Below are 21871 nucleotides of genomic sequence, written 5' to 3' on the forward strand. Positions count from 1 at the left end.
TTACTGAAACAGCAGCTGCATTTGCCACAGCGACCAAAAAATTGCAAATACAGTATGCTTTTTGATTGCTTTTGATATCCGAGTTGAGTTTTATATATGGTAAGTTCTGTGGCTATGGATCTCGAATGGTTTTAAAATACGATGCTAATGCACATTTTGTAAATGTGATGTAAAGGGGTGTGGGGTTTGCAAAGGACTTTGCTTATTGCAACACAGTATTTCTTCATCACTCCATTCACTTGGGTCGTAAACTTGCATGAATGGATGGAGAGTTTGATGCATAGAAGGGACACACAACTCTCCTTCCCTTTCTGGAAATGCAAAAAATAAGAGCCAAGGGAGCCAAAACTACAGCAGCTTCCAACAGGTAACCTCTTGCCCTTGAAAATAACAGCACTTCCCTATGAGAAAAGCACCACAATCGCTTGTTTCAACCAACTCCCAATTCTGATTTGCTTTGCACAGGTTCAGAAGACCTTTTATCAGCAAGACATGTCTTGCAACCTGTGGCTGGCTTGCAAAAATTTGGAGCTCTGCAAGAGCCATCAACAGATCTGTTGCCTGCATTGCATGGAGGTTGTCCCATAAAACATACAATCATTAAGTGATTGTCTTGCATTATCACGTGGGAGTGAAATACCGATGCACCTTTTGATGAAACTACAGTGTTATTATTTTAAAAAAAGATTTATTCATTCATTCTGCCTTTATGTACAACAGTTACAGAATACTGTACAAAAAAAGAGATAGTTGTCATTGCTTTGAATTGTTGTGCATAAACAGCTCGGATAGGTTTCACATTCAATTTGAGTGTCCTTGCCAAACAGGCAGCGAAACATTCGGTATACCTCCAAGGTATAGAAGCGATGAACCAGTTTTACAGGTTTCTCCAGCGTAACATTGGTTTAAAAATGCTGTTATCTAGGTAGGTATTTCATTAAAAGACCAGCCAGCCCTATTGCACCTCTGTCCCCAATAAAAAGGGTAAAATACCCCCAAAGGCCATCAGCTTGTGGGAGGTTCTTTAATACCAGTTGTGTTGTTTTATATCCCTTGCTTAAAGGTGGCTCCCACCACCCCACCCTGCCCAAAATTCCCTTCTCTAAATCTAAACTTTTTAGCACTTTATATAGAGCATTGGCCTTCAGCAAATACATTGAGACCCTCGGCTGGGTTAGGCCTTGCTCTAAAGTCATTCACAGTAGTAGCAGCAACACCGCCATTTTCTTCTGGGCTTGCACGTTCTTGAGAGACGAGCAGCAGAAAAATAACAAGGAGAAGAGCCAGCATATCAAGGAGGAAAGACATAAAAAGAAAAGGAATAGGTCTCACATTGCAGGGTATGGCAAAGACAGAGTTTCTCAAAGTTGGGTCTCCGGTTGTTTTTGGACCACAATTCCCATCATCCCTGACCACTGGTCCTTGTGGCTAGGGATGGGAGTTGTAGTCCAAAAGCATCTGGAGACCCCAGGGTTAAGAGGACCATGGTTGGGGAAGAACCATGGCTGAGTGGCAGAGGATCTGGTTCGTCAATCCCCAACATCGCCCGGCAGGGCTGGGAAGGACTCTTGTCTGAAACCTTGGAGAGCTGATGCCAGCACTGAGCTAGATGAAGCAATCGTCCGACTCGACATAATACAGCTTCCCAATCGTGCTTTGGATATGAAAGAAGAAGAGTTTGGATTTGATATCCCGCTTTATCACTACCCTAAGGAGTCTCAAAGCAGCTAACATTCTCCTTTCCCTTCCTCCCCAACAACAGACACCCTGTGAGGTGAGTGGGGCTGAGAGACTTCAAAGAAGTGTGACTGGCCCAAGGTCACCCAGAAGCTGCATGTGGAGGAGCGGGGAAGCGAACCCGGTTCACCAGATTACGAGTCTACCGCTCTTAACCACTACACCACACTGGTTTTGAGGAAGACCCCCTTTCAATAAACCATGGTTAACACAAGTGACTAATTGGGTCAGATCTAGGAGTGATTTGCCTTGTGGAGCTTGGAATTCCTCTTGCTTTTGACCTTAGGCATTTCTTGCTACCTTGCACATTGGCCTGCTCACATGGGAAGCGTTGAAAGTAAGGTTCACAAAAGGGGTCAAACCATTGCAAGAGATGTTGAAATTTTGGGGGGTTGGATTGTTACAATGGAATGGTCTTGGGGGCGGGGTGCACATTTTTATTTTTATTTATTATTACTATTTTGTTGAAAATAATAAAAGAATCAATCAACTTAATAATAATAATAAAAGGTTCACAGAGAACACAACTTGGAAAGAGGAAGTCGCCTGTAATTATTCCAAGGGAGTATTCCTAGCTTTCTTTTCCTAGCTTCAAATGTGTGGAAATTAGTCAAGGGCTATGCTTCCATTTCAATTTTACCTCTGTCAGTAGGATGTTTCTACACCAGAATTAAGAGCACCTTTGAGGACTAGGAGGAAGGCTTGGGGACATGGCATGGGTTATGCAGGGCTTGTCTAAAACCACCTCCACAGGTGGCAACATTATGCCCCTAACAGAGCAATAGGACCTGTAATGTTCATATCTGGCCTCAAGGGAGTATGGTAAAATTCTCCTTCACTTGGCAGGGTGAAAGAAGAGAGGTTTACAGCTCTTGGTAGGCTCTTAATATTGGCAACTGGCTAACAGCGATGGCTCCATGCATTGGCAACTGGCCAACAGCACAACTCCATGCATACCTCTTCAAAAGTATTTGGAGTTCAATGAGACTCGTAGCCAGCTAAGAGGAGATAAGACTGCAGCCTAAGCCTCTTGTCTCTAAAGAAAAGTAAATCTCACTCTCACTGACCATCCAGCTAACTTGTACAGATTCTAACAAACGTTTGAGGTCAACAGAGCTAGAACAACATACATGCCAGTGTTGAACCGTATGACAAATGTCCTGTTTGTTCCTGCACGACAGAACATCTCCTCCCCAACCATTACACAGGGTGGGGGTAACCCCACAACAAACTTGGGAGCCCTGCGAGGGGAGAAGTTCTATGGCCCAAGCAGAAGCTGTGGTGCAAACGGGACAAGGTTGTTGGGCGTAGCCCTACGGAATAGGCCAAAAAGTTGCCAGAGGCTCTCTTGATAAGCCTGTCTTCCAAACTGCACTGAAACAAGAGAGAGATGAGGAGCTACAAAGGTGCTATAGTGTCAATATGCACCTACAACCTTTCACACCTGCACTGGGAAGCTGCAGCCTCATAGTTGTTGCTCATGTAAAAGTCCCATGGTCCTAGCTCACGCTGGCTGAGGTTAATGAAGCCCTGTTTTTCTCCCTCTCATTATAGTTAGGTACCATTCAATGCTGTGCTGACACACATCCCAGTCTCAGGAATGACAACTTTGAGCTCTGCAGCTCACTTTCCTCACAATAATCAGCAGTGTTAAGCTTTCTGGATAGGGATGCCTTGCATTATGCAGCAACTGGCAAGGTAGGTAAGCTTTATCAGAAGTGCATAGGACTTTCCTGCATTCCTGAATGATTTTTTAGCACAACCTGCAGTACATTAAAGGTAAAGGGACCCCTGACCATTAGGTCCAGTCGTGACCGACTCTGGGGTTGCGGCGCTCATCTCGCTTTATTGGCCGAGGGAGCCTGACTAAGCTGGTCATGTGGCCAGCCTGACTAAGCTGCTTCTGGTGAACCAGAGCAGCGCATGGAAACGCCGTTTACCTTCCCGCCGGAGTGGTACCTATTTATCTATTTGCACTTTGATGTGCTTTCGAACAGCTAGGTTCGCAGGAGCAGGGACTGAGAAACGGGAGCTCACCCCGTAACGGGGATTCAAACCACCGACCTTCTGATCGGCAAGTCCTGGGCTCTGTGGTTTAACCCACAGGAAAAGGCAAATTGCATCCTTCGTTGCTTGTCTAAGTGCATATGCACACTCACAGAGGAGTCAGGCACTTCCTGTCAAAAGTACAATGGGGGGGGGGGGAGAGAACCCAGCAGGAACCCAGCTAAGAAACTTCACAACCAAGAGAAAAAGCAAGATGTTGATATGCTGTACTGAAAGGTTCACAGTATGTGGGATTTCCAATGACTAATGCATCAGCCTTGATAGCAAGAACAGTAAATGCTCAGGCATGTACCATTTACGGAATTTCTCATGGCAAGAAGAGTCAGGGACAGGGACTTGCAGGCCTTCAAATAGTGTAGGCCAGAGGTTTTCAAACTTTTCGAGTCCACTGCTCCCTTGACCAACTACATTTTTTTCTGGGGCACCCCTGTGGGACTCAGGAGCCCAGTCACATCACCCCCTTGGCTGATGAGCTGGCAGCCTCTCATTCCTTTCCCAACACCCTCCCTTGCGGAGTGTCCCCTCAAGCCTCCTCTCCTCGCCTCTCTCCCTGGAAGTCCTCTGGGCAGCCACTGCTGCCACCCCTAGTCTCTGAGCTTCCCCCCACCGCCCCAAAGAGAAGTGCCTCCTCACACTGCCCCGCAGGGGGCTGGGAAGCACCCCTTGGCCTGCCCCAGAGGCACCATTCGCTTGGGGAGCTTACAGCCAGGGCTGCTGCAGCAAACAGCTGTGCAAGCCTTTGGGAGGTAGAGACGTGAGAGGGCAAGAGAGGAGGAACGGAAGGAAAGAGAGCCAGAGGCCAGTGTTGCCCATGGCACCCCCGACTTCCATTCAAGGCATCCCAGGGTGCCACGGCACACTCTGGTGTGTGGGAAACCTCTGGTTTCCTGATTCCCAGTCACTGAGTATTGCTGGTGGGATTCTGCCTAACAAAGGGGTGAAGCCAGGTTTTCCAGCATATCTGGATTCCTCTCTCTTTTTAAACCCAAGATTAAAACTGCTTGGGTGAACATTAGGGTTGCCATAGGTCCCTGACATAGCTGGAATCAGAAGCAGTGTCTGGGTGGAAATCAGCTAAAATGTCCAGGAAAATCTGGACGTATAGCAATCCATGTCAGCAGTGTCAAGTTGTTGTTTTTTTGCAGATTTTCCTTAAAAATAGCTCAAAAACGTCAACAACTTCGGGCAAAACTAAAAAAAAAGCAGGTGGACTTTCAGTTTTTGAAATATGGCCACATGTCCTGATCTTGACAAGGTTTCCTAATGCACTTAGCAATTCCTCTCTACATCTTCCCTCTCAAAACGGAAGGTCAGAAATGGAGCCAGTGCATTGAGACATTCCGGGAGGGAGTTTTGTGTGCTTGCCTTTGCCTGAACCCCCACCCCACCCCCTGTTTTATCCCACACGCTTTCAGGCAAATGCCTGAATAAGGCCCACGTCTCTATTCAAGCACAAACACGTAAGGCAAAGAAAACCCACCCTGCTAGAATGTGCGTCAGCTGCCTTACCATCCCAACATGCATGGCGCCATTGTCTGCAAAGGGAACCTACCAACATTCAACTGTGCAAGCATAACGTGCTGCACAGAATCAGGACCGCAGTGCTGCTCCCTGCCCCTTCTCCACCATTTATGCATGGAGAATGCTTGCATAGGGGCTTATATCAATATTGAATGGGAATAAGGGTAGGCTGGGGGCCTTTTATGAGGTTTGTAGCAGCAGCTAGGCCATGTGCCAAATAATGAACTGCTGGAAGGTAGGATGAGGTCTATTATTGTTTTTTTAAGACAATGTTTATATATATATATATAAAGCAAGTCCTCTTATTACCTGGATTTCTAGAACAGATCTGCTGCTTTCATAAAGGAGGTGAAATCCTAAGTCACAATAAAAGGATGCTTTATACAGACAGAAATTTACAGTTTCTACATCCAGATTTTTTTTTAAAAAAAAAGGAAAGGAAGGAAAAAATAAAATAAAAAGAAGATCACTTGCTTCCGTTCGGGAATCTAAAAGCTTGAAGGCTGCTGGATCGCTGGGCCAGCCTCACATCCACTTAGATCGCCTCGGATCTGGTTCTCTTCCGACCTCATGTACATGAGGAAGACAGTGACTGTGGCAAAAGTAGCAGCATTCACGGGAAAAGCTCGAAGCAGCGTGGAGGTGAGGCCTCTCGTGAACACCCTCAAACCTTCGGCGTGGTAGCTTTTCCTGACGCAGTCCAGAATGCCGTGGTAGCGCACAATCCCGCCGACCCCATCTGCTTGGAGGCGAGACTTGATCACGTCTACGGGGTACGTGGAGAGCCAGGAGACAATCCCAGACATGCCTCCCGCCAAGAGCAGTTTGGGGATGATGTAACTGTCCTCCGCCTCGCATCCCAAGTACCTGGTGAGGCAGTCGTATGTCAGGAAGTAGAAGCCAAAGCTGGGCGTCTCCCTCATGAACGTGGAGACCATCCCCCGGTTGATGCCTTTCAGCCCTTCCTTCCGGTAGATCTTGACCAAACAGTCCAGGGAGTTTTTGTAGTTCTTGGACTTCAGCTTGTATTCGCCCGTCCCTTGCAGCTGCATCCGCGTCTTAGCCAGCTCCATGGGGCAGCAGATGACGCACTGGATGGCGCCGGCCGCGGAACCGGCAAGGAACTGGTTCATTGGAGTGTCCTTTCCGAGAGCACGGAGTGTGTTCCCTTGAACGCCGAACACGAGGGCGTTGATGAAGGTAAGTCCCATCATAGGTGACCCAATGCCTTTGTAAAGTCCAAGGGTCTAGGAGAGAGAAAACAGGAGAAATTGGCATTTGGTGAACCATCGTCACAATTCAAAATGTTGCTGCTGACCTTTAAAGCTCGCAATGGCCTCGGCCCAGTATACCTGAAGGTATACCCATCGTTCTGCCCGGACACTGAGATCCAGCTCCAAGGGCCTTCTGGCGGTTCCCTCTCTGCAAGATGTGAGGTTACAGGGAACCAGGCAGAGGGCCCTCTCAGTCTTGGCGCCCGCCCTGTGGAATGTCCTCCCAGCAGATGTCAAGGAAATAAACAACTATCTGACTTTTAGAAGACATCTGAAGGCAGCCCAGTTTAGGGAAGTTTTTAATGTTTGATATTTTATCACTTTATTGTTGTTGTTGGTATTCTGTTAGGAGCTGCTCAGGGTGGCTGGGGGAACCCAGCCAGATGGGCAGGGTAGGTAGGTAGGTAGGTAGATAGGTATGAATGAATGAATGAATGAATGAATCAGAAAGACTTGGCTAATATTAGCCAAGTCATTTTTATTCAGTTCTTTTTAACAACATCAGATTTAATACCGAATTCCAAAGTCAACTTCCTACCTTTCCAGGTTGCATTATACATATTTATTCCACAATACTTTCATTACTGTTATATTTTATTTTGCATCCACTGCTGAAAATTTAATCCTGCCTGTGATTCCATTTAACGCATAAAAATCTTCACAGCCTTCAAAATGTTTCACCTGAAGGTTCCTGCAACCTTCTCTTCCGGTTAAGCAATAGGTTAGGCTAGCATCACCCCAGTGAGACCATTCATCTATCTAGTTCAGTGTTGCAAAAAGGCAAAGGTAAAGGACCTCTGGACGGTTAACTTCAGTCAAAGGCGACTATGGGGTTGCTGTGTTCATCAGGCTGAGGGAGCCAGCGATCGTCCACAGATAGCTTTCCGGGTCATGTGGCCAGCATGCCTAACCCCTTCTGATGCAACAGGAAACTGTGATGGAAACCAGAGCGCACGGAAACGCCATTTACCTTCCTGCTGCAGCAGTACCTATTTATCTACTTGCACTGGCGTGCTTTCGAACTGCTAGGTTGGCAGGAGCTGGGACAGAGCAATGGGAGCTCACCCCGTCACGGGAATCCGCATCTGCCAACCTTCTGATTGGCAAGCCCAAGAGGCTCAGTGGTTTGACGACAGCACCACCTGCGTCTACACTGTCTGGCAGAGGTATCAGACAGCAGCATTTCCCAGCCCTACCTGGAGACTGAACCTGGGAACTACTGCATGCAGGGCAGAGGCTCTGTCGCTGGGCTATGACCCTGCCTCAGCTAACCAATAAGAATTCAGAAATCTCAATCCTTTTGTCAACACGCCTTCCCTCAAGTTATTTCTCCCTGTGTCATGACAATGTTGTTTGAGTGGGTATGGATAGCAGCTGCAACAATAAAGCTTTAAGTTGAGTTGGAAATAGACATTTATTATTATCTGCCTCCTTTACTTCCTTAGGGCATGCACACCCTTCAGTAGCTCAGTCAGCTAGAGCATGGAGCTCTTAATGCCATGGTTGCAGGTTTGATCCCCATATGGAACAGCTGAATATTCCCACATTGAAAGGGATCAGATTAGATGATCCTCAAGATCCCTTCCAACTCTACAATTCCATGATCCCAACTTTAAAGACTTAGACAGTAAACCCTTCTGGGCAAGGGATGGAGACAGGCAAAATTGCCACAAACTTCTCTGAACCCACAATAATTCATAGGGTGGGGGTCAAAATGTCCCATTGGGCTCATAGAAGGGCTTTTAAGCCAGCAAAGCTGTCTGCTAATGAAAAAGAGGATGCAATTTTTCAAAGAATCCCCATTTGCCTTCAGCCCTCAGCCACCACAAACCAGCTTGAGAGTTGGGGGCCCTCACAGTGTTTGAGCATCTGCTTTGCATGCAGAAGGCCTCAGGTTCAGTCCTCAGCATCCTCTGGCAGAGCTGCAAGAGACCCCTCTCCCAAACCCTGGAGAGCTACTGCCAATCGGTGTAGACCATTCTAAACTAGATGGACCAATGGTCTGACTCTTTATAAAGGTGCTTTCTATGTTCCCAAGACCATGCCCAGCCTCTGCTTAGTTATCTTTCCTCTTAATGTGAGGAGAAATCCCAGCGTTCAAAGGAACAGCACACTTGAATGCTATCTTGAAACAAACCCCCACATCCTAAGGATGCTCACATCTTAAAAGGAGCTGCAACGTTTGGTGGGGTTTGTTTTATGGAAACCAAACTTCATGACTCCATTTCATATGGCACAGGGGCAAATATGTTGTGCTTAGGCTCCATGAATAACATTAGAAAGCGCCTTCTGTCCCACTGAATTAGGTTCACTTTTCCTAAGTACTCCTTCGGAAATAGCTGCATTTAAAATCAGTACCTAGTAACTATATCTCAACGAGTTTTTCCGGGCTACAGTGGTACCTCGGGTTAAGAACTTAATTCGTTCTGGAGGTCCATTCTTAACCTGAAAGTGTTCTTAACTTGAAGCACCACTTTAGCTAATGGGGCCTTCTGCTGCCGCCACTGCACGATTTCTGTTCTCATCCTGAAGCAAAGTTATTAACCCGAGGTACTATTTCTGGGTTAGTGGAGTCTGTAACCTGAAGTGTCTGTAAGCCGAGGTACCACTGTATTTGTCTTCCATCTATCATAAAGTTCTCAAAAACTGTACAGAATCGTACAACTGCGGCAACTGGTTGAGTACTTGTAAATGTATATTGGTGTGTGTACATCTACGGAGGAGGCAGAAAGTTGATGACAGCAGCAACTGGCCATGTCTCCACCCCCATCGTTCTGCCCGGACACTGAGGTCCAGCTCCGAGGGCCTTCTGGCACTTTCCTCCCTGTGAGAAGTGAGGTTACGGGGAACCAGGCAGAGGGCCTTCTTGGTTGTGGCGCCCGCCCTGTGGAACGCCCTCTCAGCAGATGTCAAGGAAATAAGTAACTATTTTACTTTTAAAAGACAACTGAAGGCGGCCCTGTTTAGGGAAGTTTTTAATGTTTGATGCAGTATTGTTTTTAATATTTGGTTGGAAGCTGCCCAGAGTGGCTGAGGAAACCCAGCCAGACGGGCGGGGTATAAATAATAAAGTATTATTATTATTATATGTCAAGTCATGACTAAGGAAGCGTCACATGGCTTCCCATGTGGCTCTTTGACCAACCAAGGAGCAGTCACATGATTAATGGCTAGCTGTGGATGGGGAAGCCCCTCTTCCGATCACGCTCCCATTAGCATTTGGAAGAAAAGTCCAGCATTGCGGCATGAGGAGTATTTATTGTGGCCAATTGGGGATCTTCCCTTACTGACCTGTAGAGCTATTTCGACACGTCCCTTAGGGAAGTTACTTAACTTTGGTTTCACTTCCCATTCAGTTATCAGCTGCTAGTTACATCTGGGCAGGAGCGAAGCAAGATTAAGTTGTGCCTTCGCACATCACGAGCCCCTTCGTAGAGGAAACTGGCACACCAGGAACATGACTAAGCTAAACCTCTCTCTGATCTGCAGGGAGCCAAATTCCAAGGCAACTGTCACGGGTGTTGTGAGGAACGGCTAAGGGAGCTGGGCATGTTTAGCCTGGAGAAGAGGAGGTTAAGGGGTGATATAATAGCCATGTTCAAATATATAAAAGGATGTCACGTAGATGAGGGAGAAAGGTTGTTTTCTGCTGCTCCAGAGAAGCGGACACGGAGCAATGGATCCAAACTACAAGAAAGAAGATTCCACCTAAACATTAGGAAGAACTTCCTGACAGCAAGAGCTGTTCGACAGTGGAATTTGCTGCCAAGGAGTGTGGTGGAGTCTCCTTCTTTGGAGGTCTTTAAGCAGAGGCTTGACAACCATATGTCAGGAGTGCTCTGATGGTGTTTCCTGCTTGGCAGGGGGTTGGACTCGATGGCCCTTGTGGTCTCTTCCAACTCTATGATTCTATGAACTTCCCCTGCTTTAAAACAGGGGTAGAGGGGCATCTCTCAACCCAAGGGCCACAATGCCCTGCTGGGCTACATTCTAGGGCCACATGCCAATCGTGGGGGTGGGGGGAAGAGGCAAAAGCGGGTGGAGGGCTGGTGAGGGGGTGTGGCCTGGGGAGAGTGCTGATGGCCACAGAAAGAGATCTGGAGGGCCATATATGGTACCTGGGTCTAAGATTTCTGCTTTTAAGAAAATCACCCACCTATAAGCAGCATTCTGGTCCTGATAAAAAATTGCCCACAATCCAGTTTGGAGTGTCAATGTTGATTAGGGCCCCTAATCAGGTGCTATTTCTAGTTTAATTTCTTTAGTTTGGTGTTGCATTTATCCTTTTCCCCCTAATTTGTCCCTTTGTTTCTTAGAGTTACTTTTGGGTTTTTTTCTCATGGGGGTCTGCTCAAACATATGCAAGTCTTCTCTGTTCCCCATTCCAAAGTGGAAGAGTCTAAGACTCATTCTCGGGGCAACGGCTCTAATAATTTGCTCCAGTGAGAGCAGAAAATATGCCAGTTATGGTGTGTGTGAGTTTGCTAAAAACCAGTTAATGTGCCTGTACTTTACTTTTATAAGCCGAAACATTGAGCTAACTAGTTTCCACTGGAATCCATTTAGGCGAACTTCATTTTAACCGTAGCGATCGAACAACTGTCCGCCTTTCTATAAGGCACTTTTTGTACAGTCGTAAAAACAATAAAATCACGGTATAGAAACAAAATAATGAGAGAAATGGCACAATAAGCATCTACTAGTTAAAAACCACAAAAAAGGTTTTTTAAAAAACAGCAGACTTTAAAGCAAATGGCTTCAGCAACAGAGGCAATTAAATCCTAATGGAACGTTAAAATTCTCACGAGATGCACTGAAATAAAATAGTCATCATTGTCCGATCCGTGATGTGACCAGACCCCACCCTGGGAGGCTGTTCCACTACTGAGAAGGACCTCCACAAGGACACCCTTGATGGTGAGGGAACCTGAAAGAGTGGCTTGGATCTAGAATGGAGTTCTTGAGCCTAGTCCTGTGGGGGGAGGTGATTCCTGAGATATTCTTTGATAGTTTAGAACTTTAAAGAGCAAAGAACAGCACCTTGAATGGAGCCTGGAAGCCATCTAGTGACCAGCACCCTAGAAGAAGATCAGCTAACATGAGCTGATGGAGCAACTCGGGTCATAACCTCTGACAACTACAGTCTATCCGAAATTTCTGAATCGTCTTCAAGGACAGCACATTGCAATAATCTAACCTGGAGGTGAAGAGATCAGGAAAGACCTCAGGCTGATCTGATTCCTCCAAGAAAAAGAGTCTATTTGGCATAGCAGATGAAGTTGGCTGAAGATGTCAACCTCAGATCGTGTGAGAGGATCCAGTTGGAGCTCCTCTGCACAGCCGCATTGCAAACTCCTCCCATAGGAACAATAAGAACAGCCTGCTGGATCAGGCCAATGGCCCATCTAGTCCAGCATCCTGTTCTCACAGTGTCCAACCAGATGCCTGTGCAAAATCTTCAAGCAGGACCTGAGCACAAGGACACTCTCCCCCACCTGTGGTTTCCAGAAACTGGTATTCTGGTCTAGGAATCCAAAGTGGCCTGGCGAATTCTGAAGTGACATGAAAGGTGACAGGAAAAGAGCCTTGCTGCTGCTGAAGCAGCTCCTGTGACGCCCATGGTGAAAAGGAGCTCCTAGGCTTTATTCATGAAAGGCTCCTTCTCCCTTGAATACAGTGCAAAACACGAGTGAAGAGCACAATCACTGAACAAGCTACTCACCGTCTCTTGCTTTATGATGGACTGAAAACAGTGCAAGGTCCCCCGGTAAAGTGGCTTCTCCACATTTTGAACTTGAAGGCGTACCTACAAAACGTAGTGAGAATTTGTTGGCATGGCAAACAAAATAAATGAAAATCAGCAGGCAGAAGTATGACAGCACCTTTGACTGGGCACACATAAGGTGCATCGATGTGCACCCAGTCCTGACACCACAGTGCCATAGAAGGCAATTTTAAAAATGGTCAGTATTTTGGGAGTCACTCAGTTTAGTGCTCAAGTCTGCATGAGATGGGAATGATTAATAGGGGATGGTGCTTGTCCCCCTTACTTCAAGCTATCTGAGGTTTCATTAGCACACGTCATTATTCTCAGCTATGAAATAAGGCCAGCGAGGATCTACTCAGTGGTCATGAATGGCCAAGTTTAAAGGATGTTAGATGAGGTCCATAAACAGCTACTTGTCCGGTTGCCTATGATGAACAAGAATATTCTACAGGCGATCAGGAATGGAGTTCATAGTTTTTCCTTTTAGACCGCAGCTAACTAACAGGTATGTGAAATATATCCACTTTTTATGAACCCTAAATCTTAAAGAAGCTGCCTGTATTTTAGACAATAGAGTCAGAAAATCCTGCTTTGAGGGACCTACAGTTTTTTTTAACCAATAATGCTTTTTTAAGCATTGTGGGGCAGTCTCTCTTTGTGGCCTGTTAAAACATTACCACGCAGATGCTCTAAGGTTCTTACATTTTTGTCATAATGCAATTTTCTATACCATTCCCATTACATTGTGCCAGTTTCCTTCTTTCAACGCTGTTGAAGCTGAACCCTGGCATCTAATAACACTTAAAATTCGAATTGAAAACACACACTGAGAGTGAACCCCACAAACCAACCAAGTACCAATACCTAAAAATGCATCAATACAGACATGGTTATAACATTTGTGTGTTGGGGGAATAAATAAATATAAATATATAGATATATTAAAAATGGGAACCTCAATTTAAGGAGTGGCTGAAAACAGAATTCACAAGTTTTGTTCCACAAAGTACATATATAAAATCTTTTTAAGCACGTAAAAAAGCATATAAAATCTTTTTAGTGCACTCTAGGAAAACGAATGCAAAACAAAGTCAGGTTTTCTTTTAAAAGCTCGTATTCAAAATAAACCTTGCATATTGCAAATCCCCACCCCCTCCACTTCAGAGCACGAGAAACATTTTTAAACTTAAAAAGGAGGAGAAAAAAAAAGAAAGAGGAAGGGAATAAACTACATATGGTTTCCTGGTATTTTTTAGTATTATTTTTGTTTTCTTTATAAAACGTGAACTAATCATACATGTTGGAAAAAATTAAGACCGAGAGAAACAGAAGGTTCACCTGGTCTATACTTACTAGGTAACTCTGCCGTGATGAGGCTTATCTGTCATCTACAACAAAGTAACACTTTTGCTGTTAATGAAGACAGCCCCTAGCTCAGAAAGTAAAGGCAGTTAAGCAACAAAGCAATTGTACACATTACATCAACAAACTGGGGGGGAGGAGGAGGAGGAGGAGGAGTAAAGGATTTGCCACTCGAAGAAGACCTGGTTCAGGTTCAGTTCAGCATCTCTGATGTTTTTTGCATCTCCCCCACCAGGTTCCCACAAAACCCAGACATTGCTTTATCTGTGCAACTAGTGGAAAAAACAAGCTTCAGAGAGGAAATTAAGCTTTGCTTTGGATCCCTCCCCAAGATGTATTTATGGTCTCAAAATGAAAATTTGCTTTAAAAGGTAAATTTAAAAAATAAAAGGAAAACTAAGAAATGTTTAGCCATCCAGGACTCACAAGGAAAGAGTTATAGGGTTTCATGCAGCGACACGAGATTTAGATCTGCATAAACTGCCTTTTTACAAAACCAGGTTATTATTACCTAGCAGATTAAAGTAAGTTACCGTATTTTTTGCTCTATAAGACTCACTTTTTCCCTCCTGAAAAGTAAGGTGAAATGTGTGTGTGTCTTATGGAGTGAATGCAGGCTGCACAGCTATCACAGAAGCCAGAACAGCAAGAGGGGTTTGCTGCTTTCACTGCGCAGCGATCCCTCTTGCTCTTCTGGCTTCTGAGATTCAGAATATTTCTTTTCTTGTTTTCCTCCTCCAAAAACTAGGTGCATCTTGTGGTCTGGTGCGTATTATAGAGCGAAAAATACGGTGGGTTTCAGTTCAGGGTGCCAGACTATGCCTTCACCCTCTCAGTTAAGACCAATTCCATTAAGTTAAAAAAGAAAAGGTGAAGAAGATTAAGAAAACCAGCCAGTCAGAGTTTTGGTTCTGCAAACATGTCCATAAAATGAAGGATCATAATATTATCCCCTATGGGACAAAATGGGATTCAACGGAAATTCAGCGGAATCTAATGGAAACGGTTTCTCAAGCAAAGGATACACCATTGCATGAAATGACTGAATTTTACAGCTACAAACCAACAGACTTCACATTTCATCCATAATTGTTGCACCTATTAAGTATGGGATGTTTTAAGGTTATGAATGTTAATCGGCACATTTCCTCAGCCAGAAGATCCTTAAACCCCTTGCTCCAACCCTTGCTCAAGCTGAAATTATTGGATTTACTTGATCCTGTGCATGGGTACTCAGAAGTTAGCCCTACAGCGTTCAATGAGGCTCGCTCTCAAGCAAGCGTGCAAATGACTAAAGCCCAGCTTAGACTCATACATTCCAATCCATGGGCCAGTCCAATCCTGTCTTGAGATGCTATTTGACTGCTGTACAGGCACAGATTTTAAGTGATATGCCTAATTGGATCTCATTTCCCACCCGCAATCGGCCACTTCTGTTTTGAGCTCAACCAATTAAATGTCAGCTTCCCGGACCAGGGGGGTAAAAAAGAGAAAAAGAAGAAGAAAAGTATTCCTTTGTGAGCTCACAATATTTCCCCAAGGGTGGGAGGAAGCATGTTAATTAGCAAGACTGTTTCATCATGTTGCAAACTGTCATCCGGGAAATATAATTAACAAATTTATGTTTCCCCAAAGCGAGTAGGAAGACAAATAATGTAGCAAACAGCAACAGTGCACCTTTAAGTGCAGTGCAACCCCTCCCCCCCTGCTTTTTGCATTAGTCCTAAAAATCTGCATCTTCCATAAGCATTTTTGCTAGATGCTGCTGGATTGCAGAGTTTTTTTAAAAAAGGGGGGGGGGTCCTGAAGACCCAATAATCAGAGCACTTGAGTCAAGAGGGACTAGCAATTTGAAACTTCTTAATCTGCTGCTAATTTGGCTTCACTGTGGGATGTTTCAATACTTCAGTATGTCTGAAAATCTAATTCAAGATCTCTATACCAGGATTTGGCCTATGAGGGTTTTTATTTAATGGGTCCAAAACATCTGAATTCTAAAAAACAAAAACCCTTTCTACTCATAAGGGCTAGTGCTATCTTCGGCCTAAATGTTTATGATTAAGTAAGCCTGTGGAAAATCAACCCACCTTAACAGTATCAAATGGATGTCCTACCAACACGCCGGCAGCACCTAAAATGAAGAAGAAGGCATTATGAGACAATCTGGCATTGCACCACTATAACGCACCACAGAAACAACTATTTGCAAAGCACAGAAGACTACAGAAGTCACATGGTTGCTGTCTATAGGACTCAGGTAGGAGGGATGCAGGTGGCGCTGTGGTCTAAACCACTGAGCCTCCTGGGCTCGCTGATCAGAAGGTTGGCGGTTCGAATCCGCACGACAAAGTGAGCTCCTGTTGCTCGGTCCCAACTCCTGCCAACCTAGCAGTTTGAAAGCACGCCAGTGCAAGTAGATAAGTAGGTACCGCTGTGGTGGGAAGGTAAACGCGTTTCCGTGCACTCTGGTTTCTGTCACGGTGTTCCGTTGCACCGTTGCAGAAGTGGTTTAGTCCTGCTGGCCACATGACCCGGAAAGCTGTCTGTGGACAAACGCCGGCTCCCTCGGCCTGAAAGCGAGATGAGCGCCGCATTCCATAGTTGCCTTTGACTGGACTTAACTGTCCAGGGGTTCTTTACCTTCATAGGACTCAGCCCTACCATATTTGTGGCTTCCCTCAAAGAATCCTGGGAAATTTAATTTATTAAGGGTGCTAAAGGTTGTTTGGAGACTCCTATTCCTCCCTAACAGAGCTACAATCCCAGAGTTCCCTGGGAAGCAGGACTGATTGCTAAACAAAAAACCCTGGAGAAGGATACCCAGAACAGATGAGTTCTCAAGACCAGTTCGAAGGTCTGTTTTGTAGGGGTGACAACCACAATCTTGTTAGAAGGGTGTTCTCTAACTGAGGGTGGGGACACCACCGAGAAGGCTCCGTCTTTCGTGGCTGCCAACCTGACGGATGTTGTAGGCAGTCAAATGAGCAGAGCCTTCAAGGTGCATCTTAACACATGAGGAGATGGGGAAGGAAACTCCAAGCTCATCTTAAGACTGTATCCAATCAACTCATCCTATTCACCCAAAGACCTCTGCTTGTGCACCTCTTCTGACCCCCCCCCCCAGTAGAAATTATGGGGAAAGGGTATGGGTTGAGAAGAGGAGGAGAGGAAGTTACATTGCACAAGCAGAGGTCCTTGCACAAAACAGAATAACTTTACTGGATGCAATTCCTAGACTCCAGCTCCCATCAGCTCAGCCAATATGGCAGATGACCAAGGATAATGGGAATGACAGTCCCACAATATCTAAAGGGAAACACAGGTTAGCCACTGTATCTGAGACCAAGTGCTAGTGCTCTAATAAGATTGTGGTAAGCATGCAATTGCTGTAGGAAGTGATGCAAGTACTTAAAAAAAAAAACAACCCTGCATTTTTAAAGCAAGTATTTGAACAAGTATGGCTAGGGGGATTGATGTTTTCCAGCCTACATATTTTAAAATATTTTCTGCCTAGCATCTTCAAAAATAAAGCAGGGTTTAAATGTCAACAGGCTCCTGTTAAGTTCTTCCTTTAAGGATCCAATTGAGTGCCGCTGTGTTAATCTTATTAAAACCGATTTGGCAAGGACTTAAAAATCACACGCAAAGTGGCATACTTAAAGCTGCAGCAGATGAAGATATTAAGCACAGAGTGTTCTACATAACCCCGAACTGTGCCTGCAGAGCGGGGGAGAGAGAAGAGGGAAGTCAACAACGGAAGGGAGAAGGAAAGCCTCAATAGGCTGAAACCAGGCAGCTACTCGCTGTTGTAACTTTCACTGGAGGAAGACGACATCTCCAGAGTCAGACCTGCATTGCTTCATCAAAATCAAGGCAAGGAGACACACACTTTGTTTCTTCTTTCTCTCTCTCTTTCGCCCCTCAAAACATACGATCTTGGGACATGAGCACCTGCCAAATTGTGTTTCAGCCCACAAGTGGTTATGCCATAATAAGGATGCTAGTCTTTAAGCTCCATGATCTTTATTATTCTTGCTGCAAGATCCTAATGCAGCTAAAATAAAAAAAGGGGGAAAACCCATCCAGCACTATGAGGAAGCTAACTTTGAAATTGTAGGCTATATCCAAGCAAGTCATACTCAGAGTAGCCATATTCATTATCTTGAATGGGTTTATATGGGATACAAACTTGTATGATTTTTTTTTTTTGGGGGGGGGGAGGGCAGATTGGGTAAAGTGGCTGTCGCCACTCCAGCGGTGCACATAAATAAGGACACCTCAAGAATTTCAAAGGGGCAGAAATAATAAGACTCGAAGCCCCACACCACAAAAAACAGCGCCATCCTCTGTTGGTGTAGCCAGGGAGGCAGTTGCTCCCCCTAAACCGAGTAAATAAATAAAATTCTTGACTAAAAGTAGAAATAACCAGAATATTTGAGGTCACTTGGATGGTGTTGTGGTGCGTTCTATCAAAGATCCTGGCAGATTTTTCTGAGCACTTGAGGTCAAAAGAAAGGAATTGAAAACAACTGTTGTTGAGGCATTTCATTCCGCCTCTGCCAGACTGAGGGTGATGACAGGTCCTGTCCCCAACATAAATCCTGGCTACGCCCATGCCGCTGCTCCCCCCCCCCCCCAATATGCTAGCAGAGAGGTGAGCGGCATCCCTTGGCAGAAGTCCATTTGTTTCCTTTTTGCTCTGTCCCCACCCAAGAGGAAGGAGGTTCTTGCTTGTCCTTCCAGCACAAGACACTTCAGGAAATTGGTGCGCAGCCCCACCTTCCTACAAAAGACAGCCCTATAATAAGGGTTAGAGGGGTTAGGGGGAGGGGTCAGCTATGAGCCGCGGGGGCGCGCAGAAATACCTTCGCCCAGTTAAGGGAAAGGACCTTGCGCGAGACCACTCCCTCGGCCTCACAAAGCTCACATCTCACAGGGAAGGTTGATGGTGTGCGCTCAGTGGGAAGGGAGAACTGAACTCTGCGCGTGCTCAGAGGCACCCGCTACTTCAACAAGGATCACTTCGACAACAGTAGAGATCCAAGACCCGGCCCAAATAAAATCCCTGGCTCGGAGGGGAAAGTTTCAATAGGCGAAGCCCAAGGAAACAAGGGAGGCTGGGCGTCTGAGCGCACAATGCCCGCTTCGATTTCGCGCAGTTCCAGCCCTGTTCGAGGAGGTGGCAGGCAGACCCCCTCGGAGAGTTTCTGGCGGGAGGGAAAAGGGAAGCCGATCGCCGAGCGCTGACTCACCGGCTCTGCCTTTATGGGCACCGGTACAGTGTCGGCGCCGAGAGGGACAATGGCCCCCTCGGGCCTCAGGGACAATGCGGGCAGCGGAGAGAGAGCTGGCGCCGGCGCGCCAAGGCACCGAAGCAAGTCACGAATTTGAGGAGGGAGACAGGGGTGCAAGAAGAGCTAAGGAGGCACCCATCGCGCCAAGGCTTCCCGCGGTGCCTCTTCCTTCCCTTCCAAGCGTGCAATGTGCCCCCACCCTCTCTCGGAGGCAGGCGGACGGGTAGGCAGCACATCCCCGCTGCAGTGCGCCAAGCAACGCGCGCACACACGAGGCTCTCCAAAGGCGCAGACACGGGCAGCCCAGCTGCTGTGTCTCTCTCTCGCCCCCGCCCCGGCTTCCTTACATAACTGGATCGCGCAAAGATAGATAACAATAGAGCAGCTCCGCTTCTCCTGGCAGCGCGGAATCGCCCGCCAGCGCTTACCTCCTACGCAGCCTGCGAGGAAATCCAGCGCCATGATCGCGGTCTCCAAAGCGCGCCTTCAAACCCCTTTCGTGCGCCTCGTCCCGCTCCTCTGGTTTCTAATGCACCTCCCGGCTCCGTGCGTAATTATTACGAATTCCTTTGGGGCAGTTCGAGGAGGGGGGCGGCGGGATCGGCTCCCTCGGATCCAGTGAGTAGGAGGGGGGGGGGCGATCTGAGATATAATGTCAGGTAGCGGTTGTTGCTTAATTCGTTTTCCCTTCGTCGCCGCCTCGCTTGTGCGCGCAGCAAGCCCGCCCGGTGCGCCTTCCGAGCCGGCACGATCCACCCTCGCCCGTTGCCAAATCCGATCTGGTCGCTTCTATTTCTGACGCCAGAGAGAGGAGGGGGAGACCGAGCCTTTTGGGGAAGCGGGCGCCGCCAATGAGACGCGCCTGGCCAGGCAACACCCTTTCAGGTCGGCCCTCCGCCCGGGCCTCTCATTGGCTGCGCGGCGAGGGAGGCTGCCGGGGATGGGAAGCCAGTGGTTAGGAAAGCAGCGCGGCGAGGGCGGGCCGGAGGACGCGGGCCAAGGCAGCTGGAGCTCCGCCCGCCAGACGCAGGAAGAGCACAAGCGGTGGCTTTGTGTCGGTGCGTTTTTGCGCGCGAGGCTGGCGCGGTGACGGCGCCTTTGGCGATGTGGCGGCGCGGGGAGGGAAAGCGGGAGACGGTTGCGCAGGCCCTGGAGAGCAGTGGATCTCGCGCCCAGGGGAGAAGTGGGAGCAAGGAAGGCGCTTGCCTTGCCGTCGAGGGGGCGCGGGGGGGGGGGAGTTGGACAGAGGCCAGAGACTGAAGAGGACGGAAGAAAGAGCTGCCTGTTGGGTAGCGGGAAGCTCCACTGAACTCCTTGGCATCTCCCTTGGTTCCGAGGATCGGATGCCCAGGATTTCGGGCTGCGCGACAAGCCAGCCGATGGGGATGCTTCTGGGCAAGCGCGCAAGCTTCTGGGCAAGCGCATCCCACCCCCGTCTCTCTGTTACAGAGGTATACTGTTTCTCGGCCTGTAGCAGCCTGGTGCCCTCCAACAGTTTCCGACTCCAGCTGCCTTTCTGGGGGTGATGGGAGTTGCAGTCCGAAGCTTATGGATGGCACCAGGTTGGCAAATACTGCTGCATCAAGAACACAAGGGCCCCGGGATTAAGCCGAATTTTCTTATGGGGGTGGTCCTCATTATGGACCCATCAGCCATGCTTTTTCTCTTGTGCTCCCCCCACACATATAATTGCATATTTACATAACCTACATTCTGAAAATGATAAGAATAATAAAATCATGATCCTTGAATATAATTGCTATTTTATTTTTAAAGACATCTAATAGAATAGGTATTTTATTATCATTATTATTTATGTGGACCTTCTGGATTTTGTTGGACTACAAGACCCATCATCCCTGACCATTGGCCAATTGTGGCTGGGAATGATGGGAGATGGAGTTCAGCACCATCTGGAGGGTACCAGGTTCCCCATCCTTGTGACTTGGATGCTGCTGCCAAGAGAACTGTTTAACTGTTTGGATGCTGTTTAAGAGAACTGTTGAGAGTGTGTGAAAAGGTTCTTTATATCTTAATGGTTGCACTGAACACCTGCTTGCTAAAGGCATCTGTTGGGCTACTGTGAGAGCTGATCTTGCATTCCTATTGGAGTAAGGTGCCATCGGGCTATGACTCACATCTGCTTCCATGAACTTGGGCACTGTTTTTCTGTTTTGTGGGAGAAAGGCAGGCATTCCCCCCCCCCCGCATCAGTAGGGCACTCACAGTTAAACCACAACAGGGGTTTAATATACTGGCTGGAGCCTTACTATATTAACTGGAGTGCTTCTGAAGGAACTCTACAGTGTAGAGTGTCATGTAATGATTAATTTTGACTTGGGATTTTCTTTCCAGACTTTTGTGCCTATTCGGCATTTACTTAGCCTCAGCAGAATGTTAGGTGCTGCACAGAACACAAAAACTATGGTTTGGCCACAGAGGGGCAACTCCTGGATTCGCCATGGCAAGTTAACACACATTTTCCAAGTGTGCCCTTTCCACCACCACCAAGGAGTACAGTGGTACCTTGGGTTACATATGCTTCAGGTTACAGACTCCGCTAACCCAGAAATAGTAGCTTGGGTTAAGAACTTTGCTTCAGGATGAGAACAGAAATCATGCAGCGGCGGCGCAGCGGCAGCAGGAGGCCCCATTAGCTAAAGTGGTGCTTCAGGTTAAGAACAGACCTCCAGAATGAATTAAGTTCTTAACCCAAGGTACCACTGTATCTCTTAGTCATGCCTTGTGTAACAAATGGAGGACAGCCATATAGTTAGCAGCTAGATAAGCGACAGCAGCAAGGCAAAAATGCTTCGCCTTTCATATGCCTGACCAGCTCCTTCCTCTAT

General features: G+C 46.9%; 2 protein-coding genes and 1 long non-coding RNA gene across 3 annotated transcripts in view; 1 reads left to right on the forward strand and 2 right to left on the reverse strand.

The window, feature by feature from the left end:
- Positions 1–668: 668 nt before the first annotated feature.
- On the reverse strand, positions 669–3514 carry LOC310677716. Its single transcript, XR_014511379.1, has 2 exons — positions 1894–3514; positions 669–1654 (listed from the first exon to the last, which is right to left on the reverse strand). It is a non-coding gene; the product is annotated as an uncharacterized lncRNA (long non-coding RNA).
- A 2061-nt stretch (positions 3515–5575) lies between these two features.
- Positions 5576–19820, reverse strand: SLC25A29 (solute carrier family 25 member 29). The gene is made up of 4 exons (XM_083439487.1): positions 19451–19820; positions 15816–15859; positions 12322–12405; positions 5576–6572 (listed from the first exon to the last, which is right to left on the reverse strand). Exons 1-4 carry the CDS (start codon positions 19482–19484, stop codon positions 5814–5816), a joined length of 921 nt encoding a protein of 306 aa, XP_083295613.1. The 5' UTR covers positions 19485–19820; the 3' UTR covers positions 5576–5813.
- A 46-nt stretch (positions 19821–19866) lies between these two features.
- Positions 19867–21871, forward strand: part of SLC25A47 (solute carrier family 25 member 47) — a 36801-nt gene continuing 34796 nt past the window's right edge. Inside the window, 1 exon segment of the mRNA XM_083439060.1 lies at positions 19867–20080. Within this exon segment, the coding sequence (XP_083295186.1) occupies positions 19963–20080 (118 nt within the window). The 5' untranslated portion in view covers positions 19867–19962.

Source organism: Podarcis tiliguerta, assembly GCF_965153285.1.
Source record: "Podarcis tiliguerta genome assembly, chromosome: 1".
Taxonomy (NCBI): Eukaryota; Metazoa; Chordata; class Lepidosauria; order Squamata; family Lacertidae; genus Podarcis; species Podarcis tiliguerta.